The 25,075-nt window shown below is 41.1% G+C and overlaps 1 protein-coding gene across 19 annotated transcripts in view; it reads right to left on the reverse strand.

Annotated features, from left to right (window-relative positions):
• Window positions 1-25,075, reverse strand: part of LRRFIP2 (LRR binding FLII interacting protein 2) — a 231,529-nt gene that overhangs the window by 12,408 nt on the left and 194,046 nt on the right. For 12 of the 19 annotated variants that reach the window (XM_033930537.1, XM_033930533.1, XM_033930541.1 and 9 more), the window contains 5 exons: window positions 22,118-22,210; window positions 9,052-9,153; window positions 8,678-8,810; window positions 6,295-6,344; window positions 4,624-4,744 (listed from right to left, as the gene is read on the reverse strand). In XM_033930537.1, the coding sequence (XP_033786428.1) occupies window positions 4,624-4,744; window positions 6,295-6,344; window positions 8,678-8,810; window positions 9,052-9,153; window positions 22,118-22,210 (499 nt within the window). The remainder of the gene's footprint in view (window positions 1-4,623; window positions 4,745-6,294; window positions 6,345-8,677; window positions 8,811-9,051; window positions 9,154-22,117; window positions 22,211-25,075) is intronic. The other 7 variants (XM_033930552.1, XM_033930548.1, XM_033930543.1 and 4 more) reach the window with 3 other exon arrangements.

The following is a 25,075-nucleotide window of genomic DNA, read 5'->3' on the forward strand; positions in this document are numbered from 1 at the left end:
ATGCTGGTGACGAGGTCGGCGAGGTTGCTGAGATGGCGGGTTGAGAGGTCTGGCCGAAAACCTGCGCTGGTAGGAAGACTGCTGTCTGTAGGGGCGAGCAGGTGGAGTCTTCTTTTTAGGTTTCACCAGAGTATCCCACCTGGTCTCATGTGCCGAGAGTTTCTGGGTTGTTGAGTCCAGGGACTCCCCGAAGAGTTCGTCACCAAGACAAGGTGCGTTAGCCAGGCGGTCTTGGTGGTTAATGTCGAGGTCAGAAACCCTCAGCCAGGCCAGACGCCGCATGGCAACAGCCATGGCAGATGCTCAAGAGGTCAGCTCAAACGAGTCATAGATGGAGCGAACCATGAATTTCCAGAGTTGGAGCAGACTGGAAATTTGCTGTTGGAAGAGGGGGACCTTACGTTCAGGAATGTATTTCTGTAAGGAGGAGAGTTGTTGCACCAGATGCTTCATGTAGAAGGAGAAGTGAAAGGTGTAATTATTTGCCCTGTTGGCCAGCATCGCATTCTGGAAAAGGTGCTTGCCAAATTTATCCATAGTTTTTCCCTCTCTGCCAGGAGGGGTGGAGGCATAGACACTGGAGCCCTGAGTTTTCTTTAAGGTGGACTCTACCAGGAGAGATTCATGGGGCAATTGAGGCTTGTCAAACCCTGGGATCGGAATGACCCGGTACAAGCTATCCAGTTTGCGGGGGGCCCCGGGGACAGTGAGGGGGTTCTCCCAGTTTTTATAAAAAGTTTCCCGTAGGATGTCGTGGACGGGTAATTTAAGAAATTCCTTGGGAGGTTGCTCAAAGTCTAGGGCATCGTGAAAGGCCTGGGACTTTTTAGAGTCGGACTCTAAGGGAATGGAAAGAGCCGTCGACATCTCCCTGAGGAATTTGGTGAAGGAGGACTGTTCGGGTTTCGAACCGATATCAGCCACCGAGGGTTCCTCGTCTGTCAACGAAGCGTCTTCCACGGTACCGTGCGGGGATTCTTCCCATAAGTCCGGGTCCCTGATGTCGGGGTGCGCACGGCGGGACATCGGTGTGGAGGGCTCGGCATGGCGGGTCTTGGAGAGAGACTTGCCGGAGCGTACTGAGGCGGTACCGGGAGAGGAAGACCGGTGCCGTTCCTGGTACCGGGAAGGGTCGGTATCAGAGCAGGCCTGCACCGTAGGTTGGGAACGGTGTGGTTCAGCCGAGAGCACCGGCATGGAAGTGTTAAGCGGTACCGAGGGAGTCGACACCGATGGAATCGTGCGAGGCTCGGACCGGTCCAGTACCGGAAGGTGTGGGGCCAACATCGCCGGCAACAGTTGCTGGAGTTGCTGCTGCAGCTGTTCTTACAATTGGGCTTGGAGTATGGCCGCGATGCGGTCGTCCAGGGGAGGCACCGGTACCGCTTTTTTCTTTTTCGGTACTATAGGTGCCGCTCTACGCTCCGGCGATGAGGAGGCCGATGCCGAGGCACTCACCGATATCGGAGCGGAGCGTTTGCGGGGTCGGTGCGGTGCCGGGAGGACCGGCGTCGCAGCCATGGCAGGAGGGCGCTTGAGGGAAGTGGAAGGCTTCTTAGCTGGCTTACCTGGGGCCAGCGACCCCGAAGAAGGATCCGGCGTCGTCGAAGTAGTCGGTGCCGACTTTTGAGGTGCTGTCGATGTCACGGCAGGTTCCATGGCAGATCCGGTGCCGAAAAGAATATTTTGCTGGATCTGCCTATTTTTCAATGTGCGCTTTTTAAGAGTAGCACAGCGGGTGCAGGTGTCAGCCCAATGCTCCGGACCTAAGCACTGCAGGCACCAATTGTGCGGGTCGGTGAGAGAGATCGGGCGTGCACACCGCTGGCACTTCTTAAAGCCCGGTTGAGGGGGCATGAAGGGAAACACGGCCTCCGCAAAATCGAAGCTGGAGGCCTGTATGGTGGCAACAGGCCTCGCCGGGGCCGGCTTGAAAAAATAAAGAAAACTCGACGAGTTGGTTTTTTTTTGAAAATAAAAGTAAAGTAATCGGAAGGGAAAAAATAGAAGAAAAACGAAAAATTACGTGAGCGGGAAGGCATAAAACTGATTTTTCAACGGCCGTTGAAAACACATGCGTCTTCTTCGCTCCGCGGAAACGAAGAAACTGGGGACCACGCACTCCTCCGTCGGGCAGGAAGGCACTCGCGCAAGCGCGGTGCGGCCAACTAGAACTTTCTAGTTAAAAGTGTCCATACCGGGGCTCCTTCGGTGACGTCACCCATGCGTTAAGAATATGCTGCCTGCTTGTCCTGGGATAATAGCCTATCTCCACGTTCAGAAATCTACTCGCGCAGACTGCCACTACGTCTAACCCTACAACACATTTCCGACCCAAAAATCGCCCCAAACCAAACCTTTTAGGTGAAGTAGGGGCCAGTCTTTCGCCTATAAGCAGGATTCTGTAACCAGCATCTGTCAAAAACAATGCCAGTTACAGAATACTATAACTGCCCCCCCCCTCGATCGCAGCAGGACAGATGCCTAATCTTTCCTGCTGCGATCGTGATCTCTAGCACCCCCCCCCACCCCGAACACCACCGATGCCTGGCAGGAGGGATCTGAAGCCCTCCTGCCGGTAACCCTCCCCCAAACCCCCGAACAGCAGGAAGGATCCCAGGCCCTCCTGCCAGAAGTCAATTAACACGCTCCCCCCGAACAGCTGACCAGCAGGAAGAAGCCCAAGCCCTCCTGCCGGCATCCCCCCTGACAAAACCCAAAGATTCGGTTGGAACATGTGCCTAAGACCCCTCCTATGGGCAGACCTTAGGCACCTGGGCCAATCAGACCCTAGGCTCCTCCCTGGTGCATCCCACAATGCACCGGGAAAGGGCAGCCCCGCCATTCCAAGGATGGGGGGTGTCCGGGGTAGTGGGAGGGGCGCATTGGGGGAGCGCCTTTGGCAGAAAGGCTTGGGATCCCTCCTACAGTGATTGGGTTTTGTCGGGGGGTGTCAGCAGGAGGGCTTGGTCTCCCTCCTGCCGGTCAGCTGTTTGGGGGGGGGATTAATTGACTTCCAGCAGGAGGGCCTGGGATCTCTCCTACCGGTTGGGTGTTCGGGGGTGGTGACCAGCAGGAGGACTTGGGATCCCTCCTGTCGGTAAGCTGTTCAGGGTTCAGGGGGGTAATTCTTTCCGGCAGCAGAGATTGGGCATCTCTCCTGCCAGTAATCAAGAGGTGTGTGTGTGTGGAGGCGGGGACAGGTTGTCAGGGTTGTTGAGCTGATTGCGGCAGCTGCGATCATCTCAGCGGCCCCTATTCGGAACTTATACTTGTTTTGACTTGGTCTAAGTCAAAACGTATAAGTTCCGTCTGGCAACCTATCAACCCTTTTTGGTTATGGCTGTCACATGACTAAGTCTAGTTCGGCCCATCTCTTGCCATTTCCCCTCCTCCAAAAACGCCTCTTCTCGCTCTAGGCATTCAGAGGCAGGGTAAAGGCCTAAGCTGGTTTTAGCTAAAACCAGCTTTGATTATCGGTACTTGGACGATCTGTCTTTTTGATCGTCCAAGTACCGACTTAAGCCACTTTTTGAACGTTAAAAAAAAAAAAAAAAATTATTATGAGCTCCACAGTATTATGTGTTACACCTATTTTACCAGACAGTATCCTTGAAACATAGTTACACCTAATCCAAGACAGGAGAACATTTTTGGGTATATATGCCAACAGAAATGGCCAATTCCCTACTTCTGGGAGTCCCTACACATGTATTATATTAAAGCAGAGACTATGGGGTCCTTTTACTAAGCGGCACTAGTAAATACAATAATAATTTTATTTATATACTTCAGTACCTCACAGTTCATTACAGTTTACAATAACAAAAAGAAACTGCTTTTGGAAAGCCTCATTTACATAATTTTTCAGACCCTCCCCTCTTACCTCAGGCCTGCCTTTGGTCTCTTTCCTATCCCTCCCCCCTCCCTAGGGTTACCAGATTTTTTCTTTAAAAAAGAGGATGCGTGGCTCCGCTCTGTTCTGCCCCTGCCCCATTCTGCCCACAGCCCTGCCCTGTTCCACCTTAACCCCGGACCCACAAAAACCTCATCTCTTCAGGGCCACATCTAGAGGGTCTCTGTGTATGCAATATGATGATGTCACACGCATGCACGTGTACATGTGATAACACATCATAAACATGCATGCGCAAAGGCCCTCCTGACACAGCCCTGAGCTCAATGCTTTTCAAAACCCCTAGAGAAATCGCCAGGATTTGAAAACCCGTCTGAACCCATGGACAGTCCTCTAAAAAGAGGACATGTCCAGGTAAATCCATACATCTGGTAACCATACCCCTCCCCTCCCTCCAAATGGATGCACAGCCTACTTCCTGCTTCCGTGAAGGCAGAACTCAGCAGAAAGGAAGGCCTGACACTAGCAGAGCAGAGTTGTAAAGGCTGCGGCTGCCAGAAGGGGAAGTTCCAGTCCCATGATGCTGACCCTAGGAGCACCCCTTTTGGTCTGCACCTGGGGCAGAGCGACCCCACCCATGGTATTCCACTGATTGTACCCTTAAAAATAAAGTTGGAAGGTACTATTTTTAAGTGTTAACATGTTTGTGATTCTCTTGATTTTGTAATCTCAAATAAGTTCTTAATGGTGGAGTAAGTTATACATACTTTGCATTTCAATTAACTGCAGGTCAGAACCATTCTCCAATCCTGATGCATCTGTGATTGTATTTTCATGTTGAGAGTTCTTTTGTCGTTCCTCATCTAACTGCAGCTTCAATTTCCTAATCTAAAACAATAAGGAATTGATAAACAGATTCCCAAAGTCTGTTATGATCAAGTTTCCACTTCCTGTGGCTTCTGATATTAAACACGCGTATGTAATGTTTACAAAGATAACTGAGATTTTACATTTATATTCATTTGATCAAACATTGGCCACCAAGCATATATACTATAATGAAAATTACAATTACATTTTTAATGAAGAACTAAAATACAGTATAGAATATATCATATACAATGAAAAAAATATAAGTTATCACCACATTTTCTTATCCCCAACTAAAAGCTAACTTTCTCTAATAATTCTGTTTTTTTAAGTATTTAGTTAATTCTGAAAGTCTTTCCATCCCTTTTTTTTAAATGTCATTCATATTATATATATATATATATAGTATATAAATAGTAACAAAGATTAACTATACTTTGCATAAATCTGATGGGTATTCTTTGTGGACAGCAGGATATTTCATCACACACTAGACGCCCATCAATTAGTTCTGCCTTGAGCAAGACTAGCACACTATGAACTTTGAAGACAATCTGCTTTTTTAAATCTAGCTCCAAAGCTGTGGAACATCCTACCCCCACATATTTGATTGGAACAGTCTTTTCCTAATTTAAGAAAATTCTTAACTCTTGCTTTTAATCTGGCCTTTAAGGATGGGTGTGGTGGAGGCGGTGGTGTGGTGGAAACTGATTTGTCTGCAGACTTGTTTGAATAATGATCATATCTAATATGATTGTAGTCACTCTTTCCTGTTTTAAAATGGATTTTAAAATTGGACTGAGGGTCCTGTGCATGTGGGGGCACCGTCTCAATGATTTAAAGTGAAAGTATACTTGGCAGTGTCCGCACTGAGTTCTATGGATGACGTCGCCCACATGCGAGAATATAATGCCTGCTTGTCCTTGGAGAAAAGGAAGATACTATAAAGGGGAGGAGCCAAAGCTGGGAAGAGGAAAGGAGGAGGCAGATGTTGCAGAATAATTAGGGGAGAGATAAGGGGATGGATGCAAGACAACAGAGAAATAAAAGCTATAGGTAGGAAAGGTAAGAATAGAAAAGGATATAATAAAAAGATGAATAATGATGCAGAGATCAAAGAATAGGAGGTGGAGGTGTAAAATATGAATGGAAAGGTAATGGAAAGGAAATAAGTGAAAAAAAGTACAAGATGTAAGAAAGTGAGAAGAGACAGCAATAAAGGGAAATAATTTGAAGCAGTAAACAGATGGAGAGCAAAAGAAAACCATGGAACTTGGATCCCCGGTGACAGCAGCAGTTATGTGTCAGTACTATTGTAGTATCAGTCTGTCTGCATGTACACATATATAGACTGGCTAAGGCTGAGAATCAACTCAACTAACTGCCTAAAAATAATTAAAGGGATCATTTCTTACATTTCGACTGTCACTTAAATGTACTTGGTATTTATTCCTGCTTACCTTGCAATCAACAGATACACAAAATTTGAGAAAAAAAATCCCTTGGTCAATATCATACAACATTTTAAGGCATAATACATATTATTTATGATAAAAATACTAACTTACCTGTGATATTAATTCATCCTTTTCTTCAGCTAGTTTTCGTAGCCTGACATCTAAAAAGATCAGAAAATTGGGTTGTTTAAATTAAAATGTCTTAGGTTTTTTTGCTTTTAAGAACTTACAGAGAAGGGAATAACAGCTGATTGCACATTTTTATACTTCAGTGAGGTCTGATTATTAATTTTATCACAATCAAAGTTTACAATTTAAAGTAGGAATCTTGTTATTTCAGCCTTGTTTTTTCACTGTTTTAATTTCATGTAGCCTTCCACATAACTAAAAAACAAGTGTTTTATTTACATTCTCTGGCTAATCTTTTACAGATAAGTTTTGGCAACATAGCACAAAACATTTTCTTATCCCCAACTAAAAGCTAACCTCTAATAATTCTGTTTTTTTAAGTGGCCATTAGGTATTATAACTTCAATGAAGTTATAGTACCTAATGGCCACTTTAAGGAATAAATACTATCTGTAATGTAGTCTGAACATTTATCACAATTGTTATGGTAGTATGGACAGTGTCAGTACTATAATTTCAATGAAGACAGGAGAAACTGAAGCAATCTTTTCAGCCTTGTGTAAACAGTGCTTCCATTAAGATTAGTTATAATTACATCCCAAATAGATTAGACGCATGGATTGGGTCTATGTTCTGGAGACTGTTCCTTAATTAATCTCCTCTTTTACGAAACTGCAATAGCAGTTTCTAGCGCAGGGAGCCGCGCTGAATGGCCCATGCTGCTCCTGACGCTCATAGGAAATCAATGAGCGTCGGGAGCAGAACGGGCAATTCAGCGCAGCTCCCGGCGCTAGAAACTGCTATTGCTGTTTTGTAAAAGGATGCCTAAGTCTACAAAGGCTACTCTTTTAAAAAATGTTTTTGAATTGTTAGTAGTATAGCCTCTCCCCCTCTTCAAACTCCTTTTTCAACTCTTGAAATGTTACCATTTTCCCCAGTCCCAGCAATTGGGCCAAGAACTTTTAGGTCCCGCCTTCCTGATTATACTTAATAGGTGCAAGGCTAAAGTATTTCTTTATTCCTAATATTTCCTTCCAAACCAATTGGCAAATTCTTTTTTTAAAAATAATTTTAATTAGATTTTCATAATACAATGCACTGAGAAAAACAAAAGCAAAAAAGAAACACAAAATACTGCAAATCACCCACAAATGAAAACAAGACAAACATTATGAGAAAACAGTCAACCCTTCCAACAGTCAACTAAAGGAGAGGACCCCAAAAAGGTCCCAACTTGTCCGAACCAGAAATATAATTGCTCGTTAGGATATGTCCCCATAGTAGAGATGGCCTGTTAATTCCACAGGCATCTCCATATATCCCATTACACATAAGTACAACACCCTCCATCTCCTCCCCCCCTTATTGAGATGTTACTGAACCAGGAAACCCACCCCTGAACCATATTCAAAAGTACCCAAAGGTATTAAGCTAGATAATCTGATACCTTGTCCAAATGGGAAGAGAGAACAGTCCACCGATCTATATTTTGCATATAGTATCCTTTTCTCTTGCCACTAAAATTTCCATTTTCCCCATAGAGTAATCGCAAACTCCACTCATTCAAAGTAGGCTCATGAACGTCGTTCCAGTGAGCCGCTATCAAGCATTTAGCTGCAGCTAGACCCCCCCACCTTAAGAGTTTAGTTTGCCAGATAGAAGGACAGATATTATACATGCCCAGCAAACAGCTCTGGGGAGTACAATTTACTACTCTACCCATCAAAGAAGCCAGAGCATTCGCCACTCCTTGCAAAGATAAGAAAATCCAAATGGTAACAAAAGTCTTCATTGCTTTGTTGCTCAAGTTAGGATAGCTATTGCATAAAAAATAAAAATAAAACTACTTGCTATTAATTTTCAAAGACCAGTCACATCAAAGAATGATGCTTGTCTGGGCAGTTGTATCTTTACGCACATAGACGCTCATAACATTGACAGACTCTTGCGTATACAACATACATGTAATCTATTCTAGTATATACTTGATGAAGGGAATTTTTAAAAATAAAAGTAAAATTCTGGAATCTCTCATGGCAAACTTGGAATCTCTTTGGGGCACACCACTGTGCGGTGGCACATAATTTGAAAGGAGACGTTCTATAGAATGGGGGAATAAGCCAATATTATAGTGCAATGCTGCTGGATGCAAGGTAAAGAATGATTTTCATATCATGTTTAGCAATATTTTAGAAACTATTTGCATTTGGCTGGATACCAAGATTTATGGAAACATAAATGTCATTCATTAATATTGATTAGTTGGGATTAATTGCTTTTATAAATGTCACAAATACGAACAAGACTAAAATAAATCTATAGAATACACTGTATGCTTATTGCAAAATTACTAGTATGCTTTTACCTAGAGGTCCTTCTCCTGCAGATTCCAAGACCTGAGCAGCTTCCTGTGATACTAGAGTTATTGCACCAAATCTGGATTCATGGTCTATATCACCATTAGGAGTACCATCTGGAATTATTACCAATCCATGTTTCTGAAAAGGAAACAAAATTATTTCAAGCTAGCAAGTAAATAAAATATATTAAAAGATTGTGGGTTTTGTTTTTGTTTGGAAATTCAACATCTACACTAAAAAAAAATTAAGCCACTGGAATCATTTCCCCCACTCCAAAAGACAGAATTACTATGAACATCAAGAACTTAGTTTTTAAAAAAATCAAACGCTTGAAATCTCTCTCTCATTCTCTGTGTGCTCCATTGCTAACATACTGTACCTCTCCTGTCTTCATTTTTTCTCGCAGGTCAGTCAGCTCATCTTTGAGCTCATCCCGCTCAATCCTAATGCAGTCAAAGTACTCTTTCTGTCTCTCTAGGGCCTGGAGACAGGCAAGCAGTAAAAGAAATAATAGCAAAGAAATAAAAGCATGTAAAATAGCAGACAGAGGGAAAACAACTAAATATAGACAGCAAAAAGTAAGGAATCATGCAAAGGGAAAACACAGAGCATGCAAAGCTTTCAAATGTCCTGAACGTACACATATCGATTAAAGTTTAATACTACCTTGTTTTTCAACATATCAAGTTTACATACCGTATATACTCAAATATAAACCAATATTTTTGGGCTGGGGCAGGAGAAATCCCTCCTGCATCCTATCCAACTTTCTAAGAATTTTTATGTCCCTCCCGCCTCCCCCACATATCTTTAGTATCCCTGGTGGTCCAGCAGGGAACCTCGGCAGGAGCGACCTTCCTTTGCTCCTGCCTGCACAGAGCTGCTAGCTGATTGGCTGCCGCAAGTTCTCACAGCATTGTGAGAACTCGCGGCAGCCAATCAGCTAGAGGCTCTGCATGGGTAGGAGCCAAGGGGCTGGATGCAGAGCCTGACAGGGGGAACAGGGTGCACAGCCTGGCAGGGCAAGGCAAGGCACTGTACTTGAATATTAATCCCCTAGGTTTATATTCAAATCAACCTTTTGTCCTCCTTTTTTATTGGGGGGGGAAGGGGGAAGGTTACCTTGGTTTATATTTGGGTCGGTTTATATTTGAATATATAAGGTACTTATCTTAAAACTTATCTAGAACAGCAGGATTACCTCATATGTTTTTTTCCCAATTTATAAAACTATAAAAATACTCATTTTCTTCCGCACTGATCATGCTAAATATTAATATAAATTTGTAGCCAGGTAAAAACACACAACTCATCTGTGATATCAATGACCTTTTCTAATGAATTCTATGAACAAGCTTGACTACTATCATTCCAACCCCCCACTAATGACACATTCAAGTTTGCCCTTGGCTTTTACTGTAATATGACAGTCTAAACTAGAAACCTAGCAAAATAATTTACCAAATATGATGTAAATGCTGACTGCACTTCTTGCCAAATACTAAAAATATATATCAAAAATTAATCTCACTGAATTATACCATAAGTATACCCTCAAGTATATTAATACTTATGTTCTACATATGCTCAGAGACATGAAGCTCTGTGGGGAATATCCCCATCATGGAGATTACCATCTAGTCAGTGCATATAATCTAGCATTTCTTGATAACTTAATCCTAATGTATAAACCTGCTGGCTTAGTAATTTGTAAGTAAATTGTTGTATCTTATGATCAATAAAGATCAATCGTATTGAAAGCCAGGAATTGAAATTGGCCACTTATCTTAAAGGCAATTCAGATGCTTACATATTTGTCTCAACACTTTTGAGTAAATTATATACCCTGTGCCCATACTGAGCTGACAAATACTAAAAATAAGCTTATTTTGAATTGCAGTGATGAAATGACTGAAAACCACAAGGTGCCTGTATATTTCCATGTTTTAGGGAGACCCCCCAATATCAAGAACCTAAACTAAAGAAAACCAGTAGCTCCTAATTTTCATATTGTTTGATAAGGAAATACAGTAAAACCTTGGATTACAAGTAATTTGGTTTGCAAGTGTTTTACAAGACAAGCAAAACATGTTATTAAATTTTAACTTGATATACAAGCAATGTCTTGCAATACGAGTACATACAGCATACATGAGTCCCATCATCACAACTGAGCTGATGGGTCTTCTCTCTGTGACACTGCGGGAGAGTAGTGACTGTTCTAAATGAGCAAGGTCTTGCAATACAAGTACATTATTAAAGTTTTTGGGTTGTGGAACGAATTGTCTGAGTTTCCATTATTTCTTATGTGGAAATTCACTTTGATATATGAGTGCTTTGAATTACAAGCATGCTTCTGGTACAAATTATTCTCGCAAACCAAGGTTATACTGTATTGTAAAAAGCCTTTAATGAAACATTTACAATGCAGGAATTCAAATACAGGAGAATTACTTTGTTTAGGGAATAAATACTATCTGTAATTCTGAACATTTATCACAGTTATTATGGTAGTATGACCAATGCCAGGCAGACTTTCACAGTCTGTGTTCCTCCATAAAAGGTCAGCTGAAAATCAAGTTTGCATGTTTTATATCACATTGATATCATATCCTATGAGTACAAGTGCTTGCTGTGCATCCCAAGGTGGAAGCGAATATATCAATGTTTAAACTGCCAAGTTAAATGTTAGTTTAAATACATAAAGTTTAAAGGCTGCACCACATATAACTGTTTATACATGGTTGGTACAGTGACAAATTGCCAACTACCCTCTGCCATAACAGTGTTTATTCATAAGGACTGTAACCTACACAGAGTGGTAGCTGCAGCTCTGGTCATCTTGTTGGGCAGACTAGATGGATGATGTAGGCCTTTATTTGCTATTATTTATTATGTTACTATGGTAGAGCTTGGGTGGAATTAACAATAATTAGGTTTATATAGTTAGGTCATGCTAGGCGACCGATCTTCTGGCTTGGCTGTCCTGAGTAGCCCAAACTGAAGCTTCTCTTTTGGACTTCAAGCTAGTAAACAGCATACAATGAACCAGATGGAGGGCCATAAAATGAGGTGCTTACCTCAAGGGCTCAAAAATCTGGCAGGTAATCTAGTCATGGATCATGGCAGCAAAAAAGCAGCTGCAATGTTTTATCAGTAAACCTATGCCAAGGATGTATCATATGTGCATTAGCAAAGAAGGTACCCCATCTATCTGCAATAAGCTGGCACAAAAATGAAAAGTCATATGAAAGTCTATGGGACACAAATATATAGAGAAGATGGTGTTTTAGGGAACACTAATTGTGGCTGCAGTGGAAGTCCCATGCTGGTTCCTGCTGCAGCCACAGAGGACAGCAGACTACAAAGCATACCCCCACCTGATCAGATGGATACTGAACATTTGGCTTATGAACAGCCATATCTGGTAAGAGTGAGAGTAAAGCTATTACTGAGATACAGTCATATGAAAAAATTAGGACACCCCATGAAATATTCAGTTCTTTCTTAAGAAATGTTCACATATCGATGTCAAATCTTTTTTTATTTATCTCTGGAAAAGAAAGTGATGTAATTGCAGGTAAACAACAAAAATTTCCTTGATTTACTCATGAAACAAAAGATATTCACAAAAATGTGTATAATAACTGAGGAATAAATTAGGACACCCCACATATACTCCCACTTAGTGGCACATCAGGGGCACATGATTACAACATCTTTACTCAGCATTTTTTAAGGAGGCTTGCCCTACTTAAACCTCAGTTTAGTTTGGTGTGCTGTGGTGAGAGTGAACACCATGGTCAGATAAAAGAACTGTCTAAGGCCATTAGAAAGAAGATTGTAGCAGCTTATAAGTCTGGCAAGGGATTTAAAAAGATCTTGAAAGAATTTCACATTAGCCATTCCACGGTCCGCAAAATAGTGTACAAATGGAAGACTTTCCAAACAACTGTCAACATGCCCAGGTCTCGCTGTCCAGGCAAGTTGACCCCCAGAGCAGAAGTATCCAAAAATCCTAAAATGTCTCTTGCTACTATTGCTACTTGCTCTTGCTACTATTGATGTGATAGTGCATGCCTCTACAATCAGAAAGAGACTGCACAAATTTAACTTGCATGGGAGGTGTGCAAGGATTTGCTCTCTAAGAGAAACATCAAGGCCAGACTGAAATTTGCCAGAGAGAATGTAGACAAACACCAGGACTTCTGGAATAGTGTTCTATGGACATGCGAGTCTAAAATTGAATTATTTGGACACCAAAAAAGAAGACATGTTTAGCGTACACCAAATATAGCATTCCAGGAAAAGAACCTCATACCAACTGTGAAGCATGGAGGTGGAAGTGACATGGTTTAAGGATGCTTTGCTGCAGCAGGACCTGGCCAGCTCACCATCATAGAATCCACTATGAATTCTACCGTGTATCAGAGGGTGCTTGAGGAATATGTGAAATCATATGTAAGAAAATTAAAGCTGAAATGATCTCCTTTTGTAACAGTCCAACCATAAATCTTTTGTAATCCGCCTTGAACTGCAAGGTATTGGTGGAATAGAAATCTCTCATGTAATGTAATGTAAGCTGGACCCTGTAACACAACAATGGCCCAAAACATACCAGTAAATCCACCAAGGACTGGCTGAAAACTAAGAAATGGCGAGTCCTGGAGTGGCCGAGTCAAAGCCCTGATCTTAATCTCATTGAGATGCTGTGGGGTGATTTGAAACGGGCTGTACATGCAAACATCTCACAGCTGAAAGAATTCTGCATTGAGGAATGGGCCAAACTTTCCTCAGACTAATGTAGATGGCTACAAGAAGTGTCTCACTGCAGTTATTTCAGCCAAATGAGGTAACACTAGCTATTAAGGTGTAGGGTGTCCTAATTTATTCCTCAGTTAGAATACACATTTTTGTGGATATCTTTTGTTTCATGAATTAATCAAAGAGAATTTTTGTTGTTTACCTGCGATTACATTACTTTCTTTTCCAGAGATAAATAAAAAAAAAGATTTGACATCGATATGTTAACATTTCTTAAGAAAGAACTGAATATTTTTCATAGGGTGTCCTAATTTTTTCACATGACTGTAGATAAGGTATAAGATACCAAACTAAACATGGATTACACCGATATAGAATTACCTGAGCCAAAAATGAACTAACAGTAGTCAAAGCCAGGAGGATGCTTGGGTGCATAGGGAGAGCAATGGCCAGTAGAAAAAAGAAGGTGATAGTGCCATTGTATAAGTCTCTAGTGAGGCCCCATTTGGAATACTGTGAGCAATTCTGGAGACCTAATTTTCAAAAAGATATAAATATGATGGAGTTGGTCCAAAGGGCTGTTACAAAATTAGTTAGTAGTCTTTGTCATAAAGCTTACAGGGACAGACTTAGAGACCTCAATATGTATACTCTGGAAGAAAGGTGAGAGAGAGGGAATACGATAGAAACGTTTATGTATCTCTGTTGCATTAATGTACAGGAGGTAAGCCTTTTTCAGACAAAGGAAAACTCTGGCATCAGAGGGCATAGGATGAAGTTAAGAGGTGATAGGCTAAGGAGTAATCTAAAGAAATACTTTTTTTACAGAAAGGGTTGTAGATTGTTGGAATAGCCTCCCAGTAGAGGTGGTGAGACAAAAACTGTCTGAATTCATGAAAGCATGGGACAGACATGTGGAATCTCTTAGGGAAAGGAGATACTGGATGCTGTGGATGGGTTGGATGGGCCATTTGACCTTTAACTTCCATCATGTTTCTATGTTTCATGTTTCTAATAGCATCAGACCTATGAAATAAAGAGAAATAATCCATTCCAGTATATACTGAATGAGTCATAGCATTTGTGGCTACTTGTATTTTCTCTTTATCTCTATACATAGGGTGTTTGGCGCACTAAAACTGCAAGAGTACAAAAGTAAATAACTTCTTACACGCGTATCTCTAAATGTGCACAGTGATGTACACAAACATATAAGTAGCAAAAGTAACACAGATGAAGTGAAAATCCAATAATATCAAACATATAAGTGACAATTCATGCAAGTTATTCAACACAGACTGGAAGATGGTGCTATCTTCTTTAAAAGTTCAAACACTGCTTCAATACAAACTGTACTAGAATAAACAATCTATGTACTATATAAACCAGAGGTCTTCACTAATTTTTAAGTGAGGGCCATTTTGAGTCCAAAATGGCTGAAGGAGAGCCGACAAATATCTTACTACTTGGAGCCATGATGCCAATAGCATTTCTTGACATTCATTCCTTCTAGAACACCTGTCATTGGTCACACAATGAACCCTATGCAAATACAGAACCACAAACTAAAAATCCTAATATACACAACTGAAACTCTGGGTCTTTAGGGGCTTATAGCTGGATGGGGCTCCAATTCCACTTTACACCTTGTAATTGTATATATATTTATCATAACACAGTACCACAGTGGATGTTACTAAACGGAGCACCAAACCTGACCTCAATATTCACCTCCTTGCACAATTGAATGAATGCCCCTGAAAATGCTTTATTGCGAAACACAGTTCTGTGGAGGGCTGGGATAACAGAGTGCCATGCAGCGAGAATTTAGTATTCAGCAGTGGACTCGATAAAATGGCTCATGTCATGGTCAACACAGCTCATCAACCTATGTAGGAAAAAAGACAGCTGCTTGAAAACCATTTGAAAAACACACGGAGGGGCATAATCGAAAGAAACGTGTAAGTCCGTTTTCGTCCAAGTCCGCAAGTTGTCCAAAGTAAAAAAGAGCTTAAGACACATTTTCGAAAAATACGTCCAAATTTTTTTTTGTTTCGAAAATCGTCTAAGCATACGTCCTGCCGATCTGATCGTCCAAGCCGCTAAATTGTTCATTTTTATACCACATTTTCGTCCAAGTCAAAAACGCCTAGAACAAGCCCTGTTGGACACGGGAGAGGTCTGCAAAGTGATGGACTGAACACCCAGACATGGCACCTAAATAGTGGGGTACCTTACAGGGCACTGCTGTGAACTTCACAAAAAGGGTGCCATGTCATCATCTCACTACAGCTCCCTTGTAGGTCACGGTGAGCCCCCCAAACCACCTGCAGAATCCCCCAGACCCACTTATCTACCACCCTAATGGCCCTTATGGCTGCAGGAGCCACTTATATGCCAGTACAAAAGGGTTTTGGGGGTGTATATTTGACTGCACATGTTTCAGTATCAATGCATTGATTACAGGGGCTTATGAGCATGGGGCCTCCTCTCCATGGGTCCCTAACCCACCCTTAAGACGGCTTAAGACACCTCTGTAAAGGAAAACTAGACTTTCCTATGCTAGGCTGCCAGGTAATGATGGTCTGAAGGCTGAATTTTAAAGGTGTGATTACGATTTTTATGGGGTTGGGGGTGGTCAGTGATCCATGGGGTAGTGTGTGGGGGTCTGTATTATGTGTTTGCAGTGCTTTTCTGGTGACTTTAGGTGGGTTTTTGTGACTTAGACCATGTTTTAAATGGTCTAAGTCACAACATCTAAGTTCCGTCGATCTTGTGTGGTATAACTTTCGGTTATACATGCAGTACGACTAAGTCTAAGCTGGCCCACGTCCCGCCCTCGACACTCCTCCTGAAATGCCCAGTTTAGTGATGGTCTTTCAGCGGCACTATGAAGGTCGTTTAGAAATATGTCCAAAACCCGTTTTTATTATCAGCACTTGGACGTATTTTTACAATGTTTGTCCAAGTGCCGATTATGAGCCCCATAGTGTGGTTATGAACTGGTATTTGGTGGACTGAGAATAGAGACTTGTGAGGGAAAGAGAAGAGAGGGGTGGGGGTTTGTTGGTATTATATGTGAAGTGAAGTGTTTATATCTATATTTGTAACATTAAAACATTTTTTGATTCAAATAATATTTTATGAATATATGATTTGTAATTTTAAATGCTCCAAAGTTGTTGGCACAAGATTTACAACACATGTGAGGTGCCCAAACCTTATCTTGATCTTCAATTTTGCAATCAAAATAGAGTTCATATGCTTTCCTTATGAGTGGAGTCATATTTCTTTTCTGAGACTTAACTGTATACTCCCCACAGATCACACTTTCTTGATTATACTAACAAAACAATAAAAACGTTTCAAAAGCAACAAATTGATAACTAAGAAGCAAAACCCTGATACAAAATCAACGATTTAATCTCGACTGTGCTGATGAAGCTTTAAAATTGCTGATGATGCAATAGGTCTACAGAGAACTACATATTTCAGCTCCGCCTCCTCACCCATAATAATTTAATTATATAGCACATTATTACATCATTAAAATTAATACTTTTGCATAAAAATCTAATTTGAGGCAAACTATGGTTAGAGGTACAGCCTCGATACCCTGAGGTTGTTGGTTCAAATCCCACACTGCTCCTTGTGACCCTGGGCAAGTCACTTAATCCCCATTGTCTCAGGTACATTAGATAGAGTGGGAGCCTGCCGGAACAGTTAGGAAAAAATGCTCAAGTATCTGAATAATTTGTAATCCACATAGAATTGTAAGATATGCGGAATATAAATAAAAAAAAAAAATTTATATTCTGCATATCCTACAAAAAAAGCATTAGAAAATATAGTGAAAATATTAATTTTTGCATTATAATGTTCTTTTGCAAAAAAATCAGAGGGTTATATCAAAAAATTAAGATTAGTTTTGAATTCAGCAACCCCAAATCACTATAGAACACCCACTACAATTCATGCCCCAAAACCTCTGCTGCACAGTGTTATTTTCCTTCCAGGCAGCAACAAGAGATAAGGAGTTTAGTCAATTGCTAATGCTTCATCTTATCATTTTAGGAAACTATTGAAAACTTATTTGATAAATGCACGAAGGACTAAATATTGTAATTCCCTTTCAATCTGTGCACCGCATAGAACTGAAGGGTAATGCGGTTTACAAGCACTTTGTTATGTTACGTTTCCCAGTCAGGAGATCATAATCATCTTTTTTAGAGGGCAAGTTGTCCTGAGAAGGCACCAAGAGTACAGAAGCTTTTGAAGAAGATTGATGCAGGAGTTAAAAAAACCCCCAACAAAAAACGTCTAGAGAAAAGGGAATAGCAGAAGGCACTGAAGGAATCTGCAAAGAGGCTAAATCTGAGAGCTACTGCAATGGTGGGATTGAATTAGGCAGTGCTTCAACCTACTACTAGAGAATGACACGGTGAAAAAATTGGTCCCCGTCACCGCCCCGTCCCCGTCTCACCATCCCCGTCACCGCCCCGTCCCCGTCTCACCATCCTCTTCACCGCCCCGTCACCGCCACTGCCATCCCATTCACCGCCCCGTCACCGTCACTGCTGCATACATAAAAGCCTCAAACGGGTACGATTTTATATACTTTTCTAATATCTCCCCTATGTATCTGCCATTGCCCCCCCCTGTGTCCATATTCCATCCACATGGCATGTCCCCTTTTTGTCTCTGTCCCTATGCCCCATGCACATAATTTCCCCTCTTTCTGTTACCTTCCTGTGTCCAGATTTCCCCTATCTTCCTCTTCCATACCAGTGTGTCTCTTCTTTTCAACCCCATCTAGCTTTTTTCCCTCTTTCTTCCCCCCCCCTGCTTCTAGCATCTGGCTCACCTGCCTGTCCTTCCCTTTCTTTCCTGCTGTGGGTTTTTCTTTCCGTTTTCATCACCTTGGCCCAGAATCCTTTTCCCTTTCACTCCCTCCTTACAGTCTGAGCCGGGAACACTAGCGATCGCACGGTCCTCGCAGCCCCCACCCGCCTGCCCAATCGATCCTAGTGTTTAGCCAGCTCTCTCCCTTCTCCTCACCTTAATTTGCAAGCTTTCTTTTTCAGCGACATGCACGCTTTCCCAAAGAGCCGCACACGCGCGGCTGCTCAGTGTTCAATCTTCTGCTCTGCTGCAACTTCCTGTTTCCGGTTGCGTCAGAGCAGAAGATCGAAACTGAGCAGCGGCGGGTGCGTGGCTCTCTGATAGTGTGCGGGTCGCCGAAAAAGAAAATCTACAAACTAAGGTGAGGAGAAGGGAGAGAGCTGGCTAAACACTAGAATCGATTGGGCAGGCGGGTGTGAGCTGCGGGGACCGCGCGATCCTTCATGCCTCACTGCGGGGACAAGACCCATTCACCGCCCCGCGGGCGGTGAATGGCCTTGTCCCCGTCGCCGCAGGGACTGCTAGTTTTCTTCCCCGTTTTCGGCGGTGACCCGCGGCTGAAATGCGGTGGCCGCTGGTAAACCGCCACCGTGTCATTCTCTACCTACTACAGTGGTGCCTCACACAACGAACTTAATTCGTTTCAGGAGCAAGTTTGTTATGCGAAAAGTTCGTTATGTGAAACGCGTTTTCCCATAACAATACATGTTAAAAAAAATAATTCGTTCTGCAGCATAAAATATGCTAAGATGACATAAAAAAAGATAAATTTGTCAAAATGGTGAAAATGGTGGTCTTGCTGAGGCCAAACTCTTTGACGAGGTCACACTGTTTTACCCCACATTCACTCCTTCTAATTATTTCCCGTTTCATTTCAACAGAAATCACCTTCCTGCTTTTTTTAGAAGCCATGATATATAAAAAATATTGAGTTTATCTTAAAAGGATGACTGTATACAGTGAGAGAGGGCAGTTAAGCGCAGTGACTAACGACTGCCTGCAGTGCCTGCGCGGAAGGATGCAATACATCGGCAGCTCGGGCGACTTCGTTGTGTGAAACGAAGTTCGTTGTGTGAAACGAAGTTCGTTGTGTGAAGTTCGTTGTGTGAAACGAAGTTCGTTGTGTGAATCAAGACATGAAGTTCGTTGTGTGCAGCGTTCGTTGTGCGAGGCGTTCGTTATGCGAGGCACCACTGTATTTTAATTTTTGCCAGGTACTTATGACCTGGGTTTGGTCACTGTGAAGACAGACTACTGGGCTGGATGGACCATTAGTCTAACCCAGTAAGGCTATTCTTATATTCTTATGTAAGAAGTAAGTAAAAACTAAAAAGGCTACCACAGCCACAGCCTCATTCCCTCGAACTGTTGCTGCATTGCATGTCACAGCTTCCCCAAGCAATGCTGCAACATGGTTCCAGCCAGAGCAGGATAGTCCTCTAATTCTGTGCGAGATACTTGCCACTGACAGGGACAGCAGTACAGAAAAAGCACTGCCCCACTGCTTTTCTAGTATCTCATTGGGAGCAGTACTTCTTTGCTATTGCTAAAGCTGCCATTAAACAAGATCCAAGACTGCTTAAAGAAATAAAAGGATTCTGACATTCTTAGCAGCACAAAGAAATCTCAGAGAGAATTGCACAAGGCATCCCTATAAGCAGACACTAAAGCGGGCATAAATGTCTAAAATCACTTCTCCCTGTAGTCCATTTTTTTTTTTTAAAAGAGGAAGGAGTCAGTACTGGAGAAGGAAAGCAGGGGGATGGAAGGACCTAGCACTATTAGCTATGCCCACAAGAAAGGCTGTACAGTCAAGTCTGACCTCTAGGTCAAACTGGAACCAAAGCTACTGAACAAAGAGCAAGTATCTGCAAAACAGACCAGGAGCTGTATAGGAAACTGTTGTTTTCAGTTCAACCCATTTCCTATTGTTCTTTCCTTTACTTACTGTAGTTCTTCCCTCTTTCCCTCTTGTTTTTGTTTGTCTGATGTATGTGGTTTTGTTTTAACTAATCAATCCTCAGTAATGATACGTATTTTGTTTTTAATCTCTGTTTTGTACTACTGTACACTGATTGTGTATTTTATTGTACACCGCTTTGAATTTTGGATTAAGCGGTATAAGAAATTTTTAATAAACCTTGAAACTGTCTTTCACTTGCAGGAGATAGAGAAATACTTATTTGGAACAGTTGTGCAGTGCCTCTTATGGCAGAGTTCAGTTCTGTGTTCGCTATCTCTACCTGCTGGTAGACCAGTATAACCTATTGAATGATCTGTTGGTGATGATAAAGTAGTAACTTTTTAATATGGTAGTTTGACAACAATTAATTCATCTGTTGCTTACAATATGAAAAACAATTTACTGATATATTTTCTGGTTGACATTTTGTGTGTTTGGTCTTTAAACCTAGTTTTGTCCTTGTTATTGCACAGCATTTTATTGCAGAAGCTAGATATTCTTTTCATTTAGTATAAGATATTCTCTAACCTTTCATTTTGCTTTAAAAAATCTTGTCTATACCAAAATGTGAACAAAAAATAATCTACTTTCTATGACAATTGGTTTTTGGTTCTGCAAATTATACATTGCATGCAGTACAATTTTACAGGCCAAAGACAAAAATTTGTGCTAACTTCTGTGAACACAGAGGGAAGCTGAAGGAAACTTCTGAATTTGTCAAGTGCAATGACAGAGTAAGCGTCAACAGTTCTTATGAAAGTTGCTATTATGTACATACTTACAAAATCAATGTTTCTTTCCTTTTCTACCAAAAACAACTGGAGAGACAACTCCTTACAAAACCCCAACATATCCTGAGCAGGAACTTACAGAGATACCCTATGAAGTATATACACTGCGACTCATGACAGGTTTTAGACATGTTGTTGAGAAAGTTCTGGACAAAGTGTTGGGAGTCATCTTCATGGAGTATGGATGCAGCCAACTGTTGAGCTCACCACCTTCAGAGATCTACAGAAAGCAGCTGGCCATTGAAAGTCATACTGTGAGAACAATTAGCAGAACCTTATTTTCTGTTACAAATTCTCCCCGAGGTCCAGAGTTAGTGACAACCTAAATTTTGGCACAAAATGTGTGCTATAATCAAATTGGTTTTTATAAACCAAATCTTTATAATAAACTATTAGCGTCTGTAGACGGCTTCTTGGTCTCCAAGAATTATTTGGTTTTACGTAAACCTTACTACCTATTTTTGCATTGTGACCATTCATATGGCTATTTTTGTTTATCAATCACTTATCTGTTGTTGATTTTATTAGATAAATAGAAATGTTAGTTATTCTGAAATGGAGGGGGAGAGAAACAGATGCACTGGGGATATTATGAAGAATATGATGACTTCTTTAGCCATCAAACATCAGTGGCTACATTTAATAGCTTCTTTTCAACTCTCTCTTTAGGGTTACAAGATATATTTAGAATTTTTTGAATGAATGAAAACCAAGTTTAAATTTTTATAATGGAAGTAGCAAGCAAGCAAATCTTCTTTATACATACTCATTAAGGATATCCTAAAAACATGACCTATTGGAGACTCTCAAGGACTGGGAGTGAATACCAAGTACCTAACTAATTACCTACAATGATCACTTTTTGAATAATGCAATTACAATACTAGATACATGTTTAAGAATATCATCCAGTCATATCAAAATATAATTAACTTGCTCAAAACACAGACATCCAACTTTTACAATATTAAAATGTACTGGGTTATTCCTATTCAAAACCCCCCTCTCTCCTTATAGTGTCATACCCCAATTTTTTTCTCTTTCCAATTAATTGTCTCCTGAAGGTCAAACACCTCTCTGGTCTGAGAGTCTATTTTCTGTTGCATGCGCCGATTCTCCTGGAAAGACAAGGGCAGAAGAAAGAAACCAAAGAGAAAAGAATAGGTATAAAAGATAAATGAAGCTCAATACAGTAGTAATGTCAACTGAAAGCAAAGTAAGGATATGAAGTTTAGAAAGCAAAGAGACACTGAGAATAAGTAATATCACTCTTTGTTCCTGTCCTGAATTGGATATCATTTAGGTGTCATAAGGATCTATCAGAATAAACAGCCTTTTAAATTTATAAACAGTGAGCTGATGACTGCATGTTAGCACACACTGCCCCTGGTATTGGTTTTAGAAGAAATTGGCTGGGATGAAAAGTACGAGGAGCCGCAAGAGAAAAAGCGCCCTCAGAGGGAGGTAGGTAGGTAGCATTCAGTAAGCATGATTTCAGAAATAAGTGAGTCATTGAAGGGGACAGTGGGGCAGAAAAGTGACTGCTGGATTGGGGCTGGGGTAAGTAGGGCCAAATGTTCCGATCAGAGGATAATGGAGTTAGGCTGGGGATAGGTGACTTAGCAGAGAAAAAGAAGGGTGAACAGGCTCCTGTGGTAAATTTCACCAGGTATCAGCTAGCAAATTTAAAATATCTGTAGGCACTGAGGCCCTGATTCTATAAAAAGACAACTAAAGTTAAGCAGGAAGATTGGTGAGCCTAGTCAATATAGGTGCCTAATTTAATTTTTTGACTGGCTTAATCAGGGCTGATAATTGGAAGCGCCATTAAAAACCAATGGTAAGTGTCTACACTGAGGCACCTACTGGCTTGGTTAGGGGTGGACTTAGGACAGAGTTTGGGCATGGTTTCACTTAGGCGTATTCATTTAAGTCGAGAAAATCCTGGTCTAAATAGCAGTAAGGCTAAGGTTTTAGCAGTGCCTAAGAATGCTTAGGTGCTGCTAGGTGTGATTCTATAAATGGTGCCTAGTGGATTATTGACAGCTGAGCTTCAACGGTATCTAGGAGTTAAGTGACATTTATAGAATCAGGGCCTAATGGTTGCAAGATTAATCTCTTTGGGCTAGATTCACTAAAGTCAGGGATTGTCGCTAAACCAGTTTTCATAAAATGGCCCACAGAATGTTTTTCCTCTTGATCACCTATTTTCCAATCCAGCTATGCAAATTAGTAAAACCCCATGCAAAATAGCCAAGTAATTGATTCACTTACATTGCTTGGCTATTTAGCATCATTTTTTACCAATCCTAAAACCCGATTGCTGTAGACCTGTCGGTAACTGTGTTACCCACTTATAGTAATACACTGTTAGTGTTTACTCATAAATTCAAGCCAACACGTTTTTTTATATATATAAGAATCTCAGAACACCACTCCAGGCTCCATACAGTCATAGCCTTAAGCTTAAAGTGTAGGTTCATCACAGGTTCAGAATGTATTTTCTTTAACTATCCAATTTTATAATTTAACTTTTAGTGTAAAGTATAAATAATTCTCATTTCTTAAAGGTTGTAAGTACTTAAAATTCTACATGCATGTGATGCATGGGGAGGAGCCTAAGGCGCTGATTGGCTTAGACGCCTCAGGCTCCTCCCGGATGGGGTCTGAGGCATCTGAGCCAATCAGGGACTTCCTTAGGAAGGAGCCTAACAAAGTCCCTGATTGGCCTGTAATCCCTGTCTGAGGAGTAAGATTTACTATTATCACGGAGGAAAACCATCCAGGTGGCCTCTTCCCTAGATTAGGGGAACAGAATGAGTGCCTGAGTAGAATAAATAATGTCATTGACTTGGATCAGCTTATTCCCTTTGACAGTAAGTCGAGTCTAGATGTGGGAAGATTTGAGATCATTTTGGACTGGCTGTGAAATGCTATTCAGTTAGGGACTCTTTACTTCAGATGATGTTTTTATGATTACCTAGTTCTTAATTACAATATTAGTGCCAACCTTGATTTGGCTGAGCGTCAAATGTATGTATGCCTGGATGACAATCAGCATAAAGTGGCTCTTTGGATTTGATAGTACTTCTGGAGAATTCCATAGTTAGTGACTTTAAGAACTTTACTGCTAACCTTTCTGCTGGAACCTGATTGGATTATGGTGTTGGAATTATGCCTTGGACAAGCAAGGGATCTGTTTATTGAAGCATTGTTCAATGCTTTTTTCTAATATTTATCTGTATTTTGAGTTGGACCCAACTTAGGAGGAGGGACTTATTAGCCTTAAAATCTTGACTCCTCACTTTGAGTGGGTCAACTGATTTTTTTTTAATTTCCTTGTTTCTGTTGTGTACTTTTGGAAAATAATGTTTTTATCATCCTCGCTCGCTTCAAGATTTTTTTTAATTATAGAGAAGGTTCACTGAATCATTTGGCAGTTCCCATAGTTAATTCTGGATTGCTACATTCACTCTGTTGCCTCTATGATATTGGTTTTTTATTTTGCTGTATTAATTTACCTTATTCTTAAATATCTCTCACCTGTTTTAATTCTATTTCTGTTATTCAATTTGGATGACTGAATGTATAATATATGAAATTTCATAAATAAAAAAAGAAGCGGGTAGTCTCTACATGGCATATATCTGCTTTATACAATTTTTAATGCATAATTACTATTAGAGGCCAACCAAATTTCTGGCCCCCAATTTTTTTTTCTACATTATTTGGTTTTGGCTGAAAGGCTATGGCCATGGTTTTGATTTCAGCTGATTCAAACCACATATTTTTTATTGAAGCTAAAATTTGTTCTTGTCCTGTGTCTCCCTCTCCCTTTCAGAACAGGATTTGCCTCTCCCCACTGCAGATATCACACTCGAGCCTATCTTACAATGCCTGAGAGTCTAGTTGTAAACAAAAGTGATCCACATTTGCTCTTGCCCATGGTGCCTCTGCTATCAAAATGGCTACCATGACCTATA

The sequence above is a fragment of the Geotrypetes seraphini genome, chromosome 2 (genome assembly GCF_902459505.1).
Source record: "Geotrypetes seraphini chromosome 2, aGeoSer1.1, whole genome shotgun sequence".
Lineage (NCBI taxonomy): Eukaryota > Metazoa > Chordata > Amphibia > Gymnophiona > Dermophiidae > Geotrypetes > Geotrypetes seraphini.